This window comes from Zonotrichia albicollis, chromosome 10 (assembly GCF_047830755.1).
Source record: "Zonotrichia albicollis isolate bZonAlb1 chromosome 10, bZonAlb1.hap1, whole genome shotgun sequence".
Classification (NCBI taxonomy): domain Eukaryota; kingdom Metazoa; phylum Chordata; class Aves; order Passeriformes; family Passerellidae; genus Zonotrichia; species Zonotrichia albicollis.
The window spans coordinates 38,981,997-38,996,231 of record NC_133828.1 but is presented as its reverse complement, the minus strand read 5'-3'; the positions used below and the strand labels follow the sequence as shown (position 1 = coordinate 38,996,231).

At 48.1% G+C, this 14,235-nt stretch overlaps 1 protein-coding gene across 16 annotated transcripts in view; it reads right to left on the bottom strand.

The window, feature by feature from the left end:
• The window catches only part of AGAP1 (ArfGAP with GTPase domain, ankyrin repeat and PH domain 1), a 332,749-nt gene that overhangs the window by 229,583 nt on the left and 88,931 nt on the right, over window positions 1-14,235 (bottom strand). For all 16 annotated transcript variants that reach the window (XM_074548902.1, XM_074548903.1, XM_074548906.1 and 13 more), the window contains exon 2: window positions 319-377. In XM_074548902.1, the coding sequence (XP_074405003.1) occupies window positions 319-377 (59 nt within the window). The remainder of the gene's footprint in view (window positions 1-318; window positions 378-14,235) is intronic.

Here is a 14,235-nt window from a genome sequence, read left to right as displayed (position 1 = left end):
AGATCTCTCAAGTATGAGTAAAATGAATATTGAATATAGATAAAGGTAACCTCAGCCCTAGAAGTGTTCAGGGTCAGGCTGGAGGGGGCTTGGAGCAGCCTGGGATAGTGGGAGGGGTCCCTGGAATGGGACAAGCTTTGAGGTCCCTCCCAATCCCAACCCTTCTGAGTCTATAACAGATATTTACAGGAAAAATCCTTTACTTATTAAACTGATTTTTACATTTTGCCCCAGCAGCAGCTGGACTGAAGCCTGAGAGGTCCCCAGTGGTGTGTGACATTCCCAGCATGGCCCAGGCAGGAGCAAACACAAACTCACCACTTTCAGCTCGGGCACAGAGCGGCTCAGGGTCCATTCCTGGCTGTTCACAAAGGCATCTGTGGAAGAGGAGAACATTCCCAACATCAGGATAATGACATTTTGACATTTCATGCTCTGCTGTACACAATTTCATTCCACAGCTTCAGGAATGTGAGACCAAAGGTCTGATTCCTGAGAGGCTGACAGTCCAACGTGACAAAAACCAAGGAAATTGTATAAAAATCCCAAAAATTCCCATTCTGCACGGATCTGCTGCCAGCAGCAGGTGCTCCCACATCATCCCAGAGCTCAAACTCACTCCAGTTAGAGCAAAGGCTCTCCCAGTGTGTACACTGTCGCAGACATCTTTTATGAAAAATCATTACCTTAGGATTTTTCCTCCTGAGAAGCTGAGAGGCCTCAGGAACAAAATGTAAGCATTGATTATCTGCTGCTGTGGAATGCAACAGGTGCATCTGTGATTGGTCTCATGTGGTCGTTTCTAATTAATGGCCAATCACAGTCAGCTGGCTTGGAGAGTCCAAGACAGAGCCTTTGTTATCATTCCTTCTTAGCTTAGCTAGTCTTCTGAGATGAAACCTTTTCTTGTATTCTTTTAGTACAGTTTTAATGTAATATTACCATAAAATAATAAATGAAGCCTTCTGAAACATGGAGTCGGATCCTCATCTCTTCCCTCATCCAAGAACCCCTGTGAACACGGTCACTGTACCTGGTTAAACCATTTCCCATCCACAGCAAAAGCCCTGGGTTTGTCACAGTCATGTCCCCACTGCAGCTGCAGTCACTTCTCCCCCCAGGTAAATCAGGAACTCTGCTGGCTCTGAAACCTGTTATTTCCTGCTGCACATCACATTTCATGTCAGCAGCTGCAGCAGCCACAGTCAGTGGGAACAGCCCTGCTCAGGCAGGGGAAAATCTCTTTTTATTCCTCAAACACACCATTTTTTCAGGAGTATGATCTAGGCAGAAATAAACCACAGAGCCATTTACTATGAAATTAATTAAAAACTACTTGTGGCAGGGGTTGATTCCTTGAAGAAAGGCAGGTTTATCACAGAAATTGAGCTCTTTGGGCTGCACCTGGCTCCTGCCTCACTGACAATTCCACACCAAAGAACAGAAATAAGGCTCCATTTTTCTGTATTTAAAAACATTTATCATTTTGCTCCTTCCATAAAGGCCTGGTCAGCTGTAAGCAAACGAGAGGGATGTTTGTGCTACAAACCCAGTGTGGGTGCTGATTTAAGCCCTGCAGAGCCATGCAGAATGGCTGTGCTGCACAGGACGCTCCTGCAGAGCAGATCAGCTCCAAGCCCACAGAAGTGGAGCAGCACTGAGGTTCCTGGTGCTCCAGTCAGCCCCTGAGCCCACAGGAGACAGGAGCTGCAAGGTTAAAACCAGCCTGGATTTAAACAACCCTCTCAGGGCCTGCCAGCCACTGCTTGCCCTCCAATGCACCCATCAGCAGCAGGAGAGGGCTGTTCCATTTGATTCTTTTCATCTGGAGAGTAAAGAAATTGGAGGCAATTTCCTACTCCAGCTGTGACCCTCAGTGACTCCAGAAACCATCCAAGCTCTCCCAGCACCCACCTAAAAACAATCACAAGGAAACACAAACTTGTGTTTTCCACTTTATCTCCATTAAATATATTGCTTTTGCCTCAACAGCCCAAAAAGACCTCTTAGCCAGGAATTAGGAAACCTCCTCCAGTTCTACCTAACACACCCCTTTGTATTCCAGCTGTGAATAAACCCTGTATGAGAACACAGGGAAATAATCAGCATTTTGGTGCAGGTATGAGCTGCCACCCACACACTCACGGGCAGGGGAAGGAAAAGCAAAGCTCAGAGTGAAATTGGGTTTAACCTTTGGCATTGCAGGTGCAAGAGAAGACCCTGTGCTCATGCAGCTCCTGTTCCATGGCCTGGATCAAAAAAGGGAAAGGGGAAAAGGGGGAAAGGGGGAAAGGGGGAAAGGGGAAAAGGGGAAAAGGGGAAAAGGGGAAAAGGGGAAAAGGGGAAAAGGGGAAAAGGGGAAAAGGGGAAAAGGGGAAAAGGGGAAAAGGGGAAAAGGGGAAAAGGGGAAAAGGGGAAAAGGGGAAAAGGGGAAAAGGGGAAAAGGGGAAAAGGGGAAAAGGGGAAAAGGAAAAGGGGAAAAGGAAAAGGGGAAAAGGAAAACCTTTCTGTAGCACAGCCAGAACCAGCAGCAGTTTCCATTTGGGAAATGGGAATGATTGAGGCATTCCACAGGGAGCACAGCTGGTCTGGGATGTTCTCCTGCCTTCCTGGCGGAGGAATGTTTGCCCAGACAGGGAGCAATGGGATGGGAGCTTTGGAGTGGGTACTGGGGGAAAAATATCATTGCCCTAAGAGGAAAGCATCAGCTCCCATGGTTTGCTGCGGGTTTGGGAAGGAGCAGCCAGGGCTGAAGGGGATGAGGAGGCTCCAGCTCAGCTCCAGACTCTCAGGAGTCAAGGAAAACCATCAGCCTCTTATCCCTGACTTGTGGAGGTCTAGGTGTGTGAAACAAACTGGGACAGCTCCCCAGAAATGTCAACAAGCTCCCATGCAAGAGAACAGCTGGATTTTATCACCATGGAAGATTAAAGAATGGTGAGTGAGCAAACCACTGCTGCTGACTTGGAGATCTGCAAAAATGAAACCTGTCAAGCCAAAGGGGAGCTGCACAAGGGGAACAAGAACATCACAAATCCTGTCACTTTTCTCTGTAATAAAAACCTTCTAAAATATTGTTTTGGAACACCTGTGCTTTCCAAAAGGACAAACCAGGGAGGCAATGAAAGCTGAAATCCCAAAAAGCACAGAGGCCAAAAGACAAAGCACAAGGTGGGCAGCTGCAGAAAGAAAGGATGATCCAGCCCAAGGTCTTGAATTTATTCCTCCTACTTGGTTCTTCCTTCATCAAAATGCACCAAAATCCCACACCAGGACCTTCCAAAACTGCATCAGATCTCAAGGACCCTCAATGTGGGCACTATGTGCATTTTAGCCCCAATTACCAATACAAGAAATAAAATAAAATTCACTTGACAAGGCGCTAGAGTTCTTGACAAAGCCACCTTCCCCTTTTTTACTAAAACCCTGGGTTCCTGCCCCCACACAGGTTTTGAGCATCCAAAATACCTGAGAATGGTTGAAATTCCATTTTATTGCCAAAATATGCCTGTTAAAGAAACAAACAAAACCAAACAAAAAAAAGCCCCAAAAACCCCAAACAATCAAAAAAACCCCTCACACAAAAACCCAAACACCTTGACCTCAACCCAACAATTTAGATTTTAACTAAAATCTCCCACTTCTATTATCCCAAATTTGCAGTTAATTTACATAAGGTCTCCCAGTGCCCTTTAAAAAAATAAAACCAATTTGTTTCAGTTAGGAGATCCATGAGATTGCTCTACACTGGCATGTTCAGAAGGAATTACCACAGCCAAACACAGAACGTGGCATAAAACAGCACCTGGTCTATTCTGTAGTGCGAGGTTTGTGTGCCACCATTGGGATGGACATGGAAGCAGTCTCTGCCCAATTCCTTCTAGGAATATCTCAGGAAAAACTGATTTATTCCTAGAAGTCAAGGTGAAAAGGTCAAACACTCACAGATATAATATGACAAAGGTTTGGGGATTATTTTCCTAAATAAAACTAAGTTATTGCTACAACATGAACCATTGGATCCATCAAAGTGGAGCAGGCAGAGCCCACAAAAACCCTCTGAAGCTGCCACCCCCCATCAGCACAAGTTGATTAAACTCATTGGAAGCGATTTGCATAATAAACAGAACCACATGGATGAAGCTGATGAGCTGGGGCCTTGTTTGCATTACTGCCCAGCCTGGAATTCCAGTGAACTCAACCTCCACACATGCAAGAAATGGCTTTTGTCAATAATTAATCACACTTGCATCTGCTGCTCCTTTCATTTCTGCACCACTGATCAAAAGCTTCAAATATTCATGGTGTCACTTGTGCCTTCTTAAAACGTGCACCAAGACCACTGAAGCTGCATTTCCTTCACAAGGTTGACTTTGCCACAACAGAAGTCTCCTTTTCTTTTCCCTCAATTCTTCTGGTTTGATTTCTACCCCCACAGCAAAGCACAAACTCCCAAGAGGATCCTCACCTATTTTAAAACCTCAGTTTAGTAACTCAGCCCCACCCAAGAGGAACCTTCTTAATTCCAGTATTGAGATGTTGGTTCCACCACATGAATCCCAGACCCCCGTGAGGGGTTTGAGGTTTGGATTTGGTGTTTTGGGGTCCCCATGTGGGGTTTTGGTCAGTTTAGGGGTTTGGGTTTGCTGTTTTGGGGTCACTTTAGGGGTTTTAGGGTCACTGTGTAGTTTGGGGTTGGAAGCAACCTTAAAGCCCATCCATTGCACCATGGGCAGGGACACCTCCAAATCCCAGGAGCCTGTCCAGGCTGGCCCTGGACACTTCCAGGGATGGGGCAGCACCTCCTGGGGTGGCATCCAGGGCTTTGGTGGCCACTCTGGCCCAGGTCCATGCACCCCATGGCATAGGAGAGCAGCTGATCCCGAGGCCTGACTGTTCCAGTATTCCATATTTCAAATTTGCTTAGAATTTCCCCACAGAAAAATCTACTTCTTCAAATGCAGGAATGACCACTAAAATCCAAATAAATCTCAGCAAAACAATGCAAATGAGAGAACACAGGGTCAGGGCCAATCCCAGCACCCATGGGTCAGAAAAGGGGAGGGAAGGCATGAACACCAGAAATGTTTCCCAGCAGTGACCCCAGCAAGGGCCTGGCTGTCCTGAGTCCAGAGTCTGGCTCATCCCATCCCTGAGTTTTCACACTGTAAACCTTCTCCTAAATTAATTCCATTTACTCTCATGGAATCATGGCAGTGAAGTGAATTAATCAGCAGCAGCGAGGCAGCTGATGGGAGCTCTGAGGAAAAGGTTGTAAAAGCTGGGGGCAGTCAGATTTACAGCACCCTCTCCACCCTCTGGGACCATCCCTGAGGATAATCCCCAGCAGCCAGAGCAGTTTGGCTGTTTAATATTATTATTATTATTATTATTATTATTATTATTATTATTATTATTATTATTATTATTATTATTATTATTATTATTATTTTAGGAGAGCCTGGGCAGCCCCCAATATTAACCCAGCCCTGGGCAGTGCAAGCACATCCTGCCCATCACCAGCCTTGTTCCACTGACCTTGTTCTGCCTTTTTTCCACCCAAATCTCTCACCCTTGACAAGCAAGAAGCTGAGGGGCTCAGGGCTTTCTCTTCCTCTGATCCAGAAGGAAACCCAGTGGCAAAAGGAGTGGTGAGGGCTTTCCTCACCGCTGGGCAGATACCGCTGCAGGATGAAAGGATTTAAATCTTTCATAATTCTTGGAAAGTTTCGCAGCAAAATCTTCCCTCAGGCAATCCCAACGTTGCTTTGCTGTCCCTCTAAATGAGGAAAAGCTGTAAATAAATAAAATATGGAGAAGCCAAGGGGTTTCTCTGGAAACTCTCAGCTAAAGATGCTTTTTTGCTAAGAACAAGAGCCCTCAAAAACAGGGAGATGAATTAAAAGCACCAACAGCCACGTCACGTGCTGCTCTCCCCCTTCAATAATTCCTGCATTACAAGCAATATTTAGAGTTTCTTCTGCTTTGAATCAAAACCTGAGAGTGAACTGGTACAGAAAATATTCCTACAAGCTCCCACTTGCCCACAAGGATGCAGAGCAGGCCACACATGGCTCTCTTGGAGCTGTATCAAAGCAGCACTTTCAGGATGTATTTCCCAAAGCTCCTGTGCTGGTTTTCTGAGCAAAGAGGGAAATGTGCAGCTTTTGGGTTGAGACCTGTGATCCTCCTAAAACATGCATTTTTCACATTATCACACATTAATCTCACAGCACATCCTCTCCAAGCCAGCCCCCAGCTCTTTGGCTCAAAGCATTGAGTCAGTTCCAGCAGAAAACAGCACAAAACCATCCTGACATGTTGATTTCTAAGCTTTGCATAAAATATTATTTGGAAGATCGTGTCATGTTTCAAAAGGTTCTTTTTCTGTGTTTTATGGGGCTCTGAGCACCCTTTATGAGTGGGAGGTGTTCCTGCCCATGGCAGGGGGTGGAACTGGTTGGGCTTTGAGGTCCCTTCCAACACAAATCACCCTGGAATTCTATGAATTTTTATACCTGTTGTGTTTGGGTTTTCCAAATCAGTTTTTTATATGAGTCCTCTCAGATTATTCACTCTGTTCCACTGCACCAAACAATAACCACAAAGCAGGAACAAATAAAACCTTTAGAAAACCCACCAGGATGATTTAAGGTTTTACCTCCTCCCTGCTCAGTGTGACAGAATCATGGATTCTGTGGAATTACTGCTGCAGGCGCCCAGCTCCAAGCAGTCCCTTTTTTCCTTCCTGAGCTGCAGATGTGTAATTTATAATTCTCAGGCAGTTTGGGCAGAAAGCAGCATTGCAGCTCCTCCTGGGGCAGCACAATCTCTATTTACACCTCACCAACGGCAGCAATGCCCAAATGCAGAGCAAACCACCAAAGTGCCACAGAGAATTCAATCCCAGCCCTAAAACCAGAGGGATTTCAGGAGCTGGCAGCCCAGGGCTCCTCCCATCCCTGTCAGGATGGATAAAACCCCTCCAGCTCCAGCAGAAATGTTGGATATTGGGCAGATTTATCTCTGGCCATGCCCAATTCCTAATCCCAACCAGGAGAACGAGGCTGAGCTCTGAGCAGTTCAGGCACCAGGAATCCCAGCCCGTGCTCATCAGAGCCTCCCTTATCTGTGACATCTGAAAAGCCTCTCCCAGTAACTGAGAAGTGTATTAAAGAGATATTTAGGTCAAAGCTGTAATCTCTCCCCAGCAGCATCTGGCAGCTGCAGCAGCAGCACTGTTATCCTTTGTGCTGCCATGGAAACAAAAGGAGGACCAGGGATGCACAGAGCTGCACGAGCTCCCCAGCTCAGCCTTTCCCAAAATGTGCTTTGGGTTTGGGAGCTGGGGAGCACTTGGCTCTCTGCACAGTATTTGGTTTTTGGCATCAATTTTCTAATTGTTCCAATTAAAAGGTTTTTGCTGCTGTGAATATTCCCCCTCTTTCAGCTTTCAGCTGGGGGCAGAGGTGTCACCTCCTTTAGGATAACCCCTTGCAGGATACTTCCTACAAAAGAAATTATGAATAATGGACCCAAGTATATTCCCAAACCAAATCCCATGCACAAACTTTTACATCCAACACCACCAAATTGTTTTGCCCTTAAATATAAAGCAGCTCCAAGCCTGACTGCTCATCCTAAGCCTCCCCACCCCACAAAACAAATCCCAAAACCAAACAGAGCAGATATTTTGGCTGCAGGCTTTTTACAAGGAAAAAATAAATTACATCCTTAACAAGGACAACTTCCCATTGCCTGTGTTTTCCCAGTGGGTTGGGCTCTGGAGCTGGCACACACCGTGAGTGTAAGAGAAATTAAACCCCCCAGATGAAAGCAGAGTTTTCTGCTGTGGGAGCAGCACAGAGCAGGGGATGTTGTGGGTGAGGAGTGTCAGGACCATCATTCCAATCAAATGCACATTTCCCAGCACATCCCTCACAGAAATGGCACTGGAAGCTGGGCCAGCCCCTTTTCCAGCAGGCAATGACAACCCCACCAAGAGGCTGAAAGGAACATAAAGAGCAGACAAAGAGAAAATGAAAGCAGCCCTGTGGCACAACTGCTCCCTGCTCCAATAAAACTGGGAAGGGAAATGATGGAAATGATCATCTCTGCAGTGCAGTGCAGGAACATCTCTTATTTCGGGCAATAAACAAGATGTCCTAAAGGCCAAATCCCCACAGAAATTCAGCTAAACACAGAACTACAGCAGTAGCGGAAAGCAGGAAGAAAAGGAAGGCACTGAGAGGGAATGGTTGGTAAATGCTTCATTTTGTTGTGTCTGCCCAAAATCAGGGCAGGGTGAGAGGTGAGATCAGTTTTCTCCCATCTCCTGCCCCAGGGGAAGGGCAGTGCCAGCACAGGAAAGAGGATCCCACAGGGACTCGGTGAATATCGAGAGATAAATTTTCACTTTGAGACAGGCAGGAGGGAAAACCCACAACTAAATCCATGTCCCAGCAAGGACGTCCAAAGAACCCAAAATGAGAGAGACCCTTCAAAATCCACAGCCTGGGCTGCCTCTCCTGACTGCACACACAAACCAGGAATCAGCCTTTCTTATTCCAATCTGAATATTAATGAGGAACCTCCCTGAGAAGCATCAAAGATGAAAAGGGACAGCTTCTGCAGTTGGCACAAGAAAAATCGACATGAAAGGAGAAATTAAAAGAGATGAAGTGGGGGGAAAAGAGCATTTTGAAAGAATATAGGAGCAGATTTATCTGGCAAGAAGAAAGTCACAATAGAGATTAAAAAAAAAACCAAAAGAGAGGGCAGGCTGCAAAGACTTTTAGCTTTTCAGATAGGTAAGAATGGCTGCAACTCAAAAAACAAGGAAATAAAAAAGGCAAGGGGACCTTGGTGACTATTTGATAGAGAAGAAAATGGAATCATGGAATGTCCTGAGCTGGAAGGGACCCACAAGGACCATCCAGTCCAAGCCCTGGCCCTGCACAGAATCCCAACAATCCCACCCAGAGAGCATTGTCCAAACCCTCCTGGCAGCTGTGCCAGCCTTGGGGCTGTGCCCATTCCCTGGGGAGCCTGGGCAGTGCCAGCACCCTCTGGGGGAAGAGCCTTTTCCTAAAACCCAGCCTGAACATCCCCAACACAGCTCCAGAAGCAATAGTGAGTAAAACCAGCACACAGTAAGGCAGCCTGGCTGGGATTCCCACCCCTGGCATTCCCACAGGAGTTTGTTCTGGGGTAGCACCTGAGCATCACCAACATTTAAGCAGCAGAACATGAAGCAGATGGCAGTGAATGAGCAAAACCACAGCAACCTTGGGGGGAAAAAGGTCTAGGAGGAAGGAGAGAATGGGAATATCAAGGCAGGCTTAATGGAACACAAGTACAAACACCTGAGAGTGTTTAACACCAAATCCCAGACTAAAAACTGGCAGGGGCTGGAGTGCCAGGACTAGGGGGAATGGCTTTAGACAAAAGGAGGGCAGGGATGGATGGGATACTGGGCAGGAATAGTTCCTGAGAGGGTGGGCAGGCCCTGGCACAGGTGCCCAGAGCAGCTGGGGCTGCCCCTGGCAGTGTCCCAGGCCAGGCTGGGCAGGTTTGCAGCAGCCTGGGATGGTGGAAGGTGTCCCTGCCATGGCAGGGGTGGGATGGGCTGATCTCCGAGCTCCCTTCCAGCCCAGTCCAGGCTGGGATTGTGTGAACAAGCAGCTCAGCCTCTCTCCATGGCCACAGCCCCTGAAGTGTTTCACTCACAGCTGCACATCTCTGCTGAGGACACTGCCAGGTCCTGCAGGCACTCACAGCTCCATTGTCTTTGGGATTAGAACAAAAGGGAAAACTACTGGGCTGGGCTTTAATCTGCCTCTTCCCAGTTTCACAATGTGCTCTTTAATCCTGAAGTAAGCAGGGATGAACAAGAGTGACTCCATCTTTAGCTCCCCTCCTCTCTCATGCTGATCTCCCCTGGCTGCCCCACTCCTCAGGGGGGTGGCTCCTGCCTGGCCCACCTCCACCTCCCTTCTCATCCCACACTGCCCCACCTCCACCTGCCTTCTCATCCCACACTGCCCCAGCTCCACCTCCCTTCTCATCCCACACTGCCCCAGCTCCACCTCCCTTCTCCTCATCCCACTCTGCCCCAACTCCACCTCCCTTCTCATCCCACACTGCCCCAGCTCCACCTCCCTTCTCCTCATCCCACACTGCCCCAGCTCCACCTCCCTTCTCATCCCCACACTGCCCCAGCTCCACCTCCCTTCTCCTCATCCCACACTGCCCCAGCTCCACCTCCCTTCTCATCCCACTCTGCCCCAACTCCACCTCCCTTCTCCTCATCCCACACTGCCCCAGCTCCACCTCCCTTCTCCTCATCCCACACTGCCCCAGCTCCACCTCCCTTCTCTCCCCACACTGCCCCAGCTCCACCTCCCTTCTCCTCACCCCACACTGCCCCAGCTCCACCTCCCTTCTCATCCCACACTGCCCCAGCTCCACCTCCCTTCTCCTCATCCCCACACTGCCCCAGCTCCACCTCCCTTCTCATCCCACACTGCCCCAGCTCCACCTCCCTTCTCCTCATCCCACACTGCCCCAGCTCCACCTCCCTTCTCCTCACCCCACACTGCCCCAGCTCCACCTCCCTTCTCATCCCACACTGCCCCAACTCCACCTCCCTTCTCCTCATCCCACACTGCCCCAACTCCACCTCCCTTCTCATCCCACACTGCCCCAGCTCCACCTCCCTTCTCTGCCCACACTGCCCCAGCTCCACCTCCCTTCTCATCCCACACTGCCCCAGCTCCACCTCCCTTCTGCACAGCCAGCTCCTGCTTTTTGCTTTCATCAGAACCTTAACCTGAAGAGAAGTTGATTCCTCCAGGATTTGCTGCTGGGTCTTTCCAACATGAAAAAAAAATCAATTATTTATTCCTAGACATGATTTCCTACTTTTAAAAACTTCTATGCACAAGAGGACCCTGCCTCTTACCTACTGGCAGCTCAGCTCAAGGCTTTAACAAGAGCCATCAAAATGAACAATTTCCTTTGTCCCCCACTACAGAACCCAAGTAAATGTGAGCTGGGATTTCCTCATAACAGCCAACTCTGCCCTACCCCAATATCTCATTTATCCATCCCCTACAGACCCCACTCTCAGTCCCAACCCAGTGGTTGCACTCTGAGTGTGACCAATGCACACAAACTCTGCCCTTGGCACACCCAGGCAGCTACAATGGAGTCAATGTGCTTCAGTGGGTGTGATCCTACACCCAGCTGAACCTACAGAAAGCCCTATAATCCAACTGAGCCTACACAAACTCCTAAAACCCAGCTGAAACTACAGAAACTCCTACAACAACTCCTACAGCTCAGCTGAACCCACAACAACTCCTACAACAACTCCTATAACCCAGCTGAAACTACAGAAAGCCCTATAATCCAACTGAGCCTACACAAACTCCTAAAACCCAGCTGAAACTACAGAAACTCCTACAACAACTCCTACAGCTCAGCTGAACCCACAACAACTCCTACAACAACTCCTATAACCCAGGTGAACCTGCAGAAACTCCCATAACCCAGCTGAAACTACAGAAACTCCTATAAGCCAAATGAACCTCCAAAAACCCCTACAATCCAAACCCAGCTGAACCTCCAACAACTCCTACAGCCCAACTGAACCTCCAAAAAGCTCCTATAACCCAGATGAACCCACAAAAACTCCTACAACAACTCCTATAACCCAGATGAGCCTCAAAAACCTCTCACAACCCAAACCCAGCTGAGCCTACACAAACTCCTACAACTCAACCGAACCTACAACAACTTTTACAGCCCAGCTTGAACCTACAACAACTTCCACAACCCAAAGCCAGGTGAACCCACAAAAACTCCTACAACCTCCTACAACCCAGCTGAACCTACAGCAAATCTCCAACCCAGCTGGGCCTACAGAAACCCCTACAACAACTCCTATAACCCAGCTGAACCTCCAAAAACCTCCCACAACCCAAACCCAGCTGAGCCTACACAAACTCCTGCGACTCAGCTGAACCTACACAAACCCCTATAACCCACGTGAACCTCCAGAAAGCCCTACAACCCAGCTGAACTGCACCCCTCCCAGCCCAAAATGCTCCTCCTCGCTGCAGAACCAGCAGAGGAGTGATGATGCTGCCATGGAGGATTCCTCCTCCTGCTGCTGCCCTGGGCCACCTGCTGCAGTGGCAGCACCCAAACCCTGCAGATTGGCACAATCCAGCCCCAAAGCAGCCCAATTTCCCTGCCTGCCCACCCAAACCTGTGCTCTGACATCATCTGACCTTTCCCAGTGCCTTTAGCTGGGGCTCCAGGAGGTTTGTGCAGAAACACATCTAGAAAAACATTTCCCCTCTCCACCAGGGAAATGATGACTTGTTTATGCAACACATTTCTGCAAACATTTTTTAGAGCTGCAGTCATGTCTCCCAGATTGCTATGCTGGTTGTCAAAACAGAGCCTCTTTTTCCCTGACTGCACCATATGTAATCCTAAATCCACTTTCCCTAACTTGATATCACCCATGCAAGGTTTGGAGCTGATTAGTGGAAAACACACAAATGAGACACTGTTCTCCAGAGAACAGCCCAGCAGGGATAATCTGACTGGGTTTAGATTTATTAGCCTGATGCACATCTCACTTTGTTTAAACAAAGCTTTTGTCAAATGTCACCAAAAAAAATAAAAGAAGAGAGTTAATGCAATCCAAGGCATGGTCTCAAAGGGAATTAATGCTGATCTGGAAGCAGAGCAAAAGCCTTGGTTACAGCAACAGGGAAACAGTGCAGAGGGGCCCATTTTCCTTCACTTGCACACAGATCCACTGGGAGAGCAAGGCTGATTTCCCAAAAAGCGGGGTGGGGAACGCGCTCTGTGTGCCTGAGAGCACCTCCCTGAGCTGACGGGCAGAGGAGAAGGCCCCAGGAAGGTTCCCAGCACAGGCAGTGCCCTGCACGCTCTCCCTGCCCCGGCAGCACCCTCACCTCAGCTGCACAGTTGGGTTTTATTTTATCTTCCTGCAAAGATAAAAATAATAAAATAATAAAATAATACCCACTCACTCCATTTCCTTTCCCTTTCACAGGACATGAAGGCAGCACTAAAAACCTGGCACTCAGCACAGCTGAGCCAGGGCTGCATCCTGCAGGCAGCACAAAGCCAAGCAAGCAGGGAAGGGCTCAGGTCAGCCAGCACCTTGTGCCTGAAAAGTGCTCAAAAACAGTTAACAACAGTCAGAAAAAGATAATCTGTGGCTAAAATCCCCATTAGGAAAGAGTTTCCTTCCACAGCTGCCGTTTAAAAAGCACCTGCTACCACCACCAGGCCTTGTGGAAAGCACAGGACCCGTGCAAGCCCCAGGTATTTATTTTGGAAACCCAAAGCATTGCTCACACGAACTTTAGCCCCAGAGGCTGCAACACAAAGGCTCTCTCAGCTCTCCTGCAGATAAAGCTGCAGCTTTGGAGAAAGCAGGAGGAAGGAAAAGGCACCAGGATGCCAAGGTCCATTCCCTCCCATTCCTGGGGCTCCTCCTCCACACAGCACCTGGGCAATTATTGCAGTGCCCGAGATCTAAACCAACACAGAACCCCTGCAAACATCCATTTTTAATCCTGCTCCATTTGAGGCTTCTAAAGCTGAATATTTACTTTGCCAGAACTGGTAATATGACATATTTACAAAAAAAAAAACTCCTGCAGGAATCAGACTGTTGTGGGTCTCTGCAAAAATCCTGCCCTCTGGCAATGCTCTTATTTGTGTTTCCTGGGTGAACCAAAAAACCCAAGTGTGTTTTCCAAGCTCCAGCAGGCTCCCAGCACCTCAGGCACATACTTTAAACTCAAAGCCCTGCACTAGAAATGATCTCTTTAAAGGAGCCCATGCAGAGCTCAGCAATCAGAAACAAATTTTGTTCACCTAAGAGATCAAACCCCTCTGTCCTTAAAGTCCTGGCCCTGGTGCTTTTCACATTTGCTATTTTACAACATGCAAATGAGGCCTGTTAAAGGATAATTTGGGGAAAATGAGCTATTTTTGCACAAGCTGCATCTTGACCTGAAATGTGCTCTGGCAAACCACACTGTAAACTGTGTCCTTGCTAAACCCCTGCACCCAAACACTTGAAATTCTCCCTTCTAATTCTGTTCCCTACTAATCCTATAACCTCCTATTTCCTTTATATCAGCTGAGAAAGGAGAGCTGGGGGCCAGTTTATATTCTTTG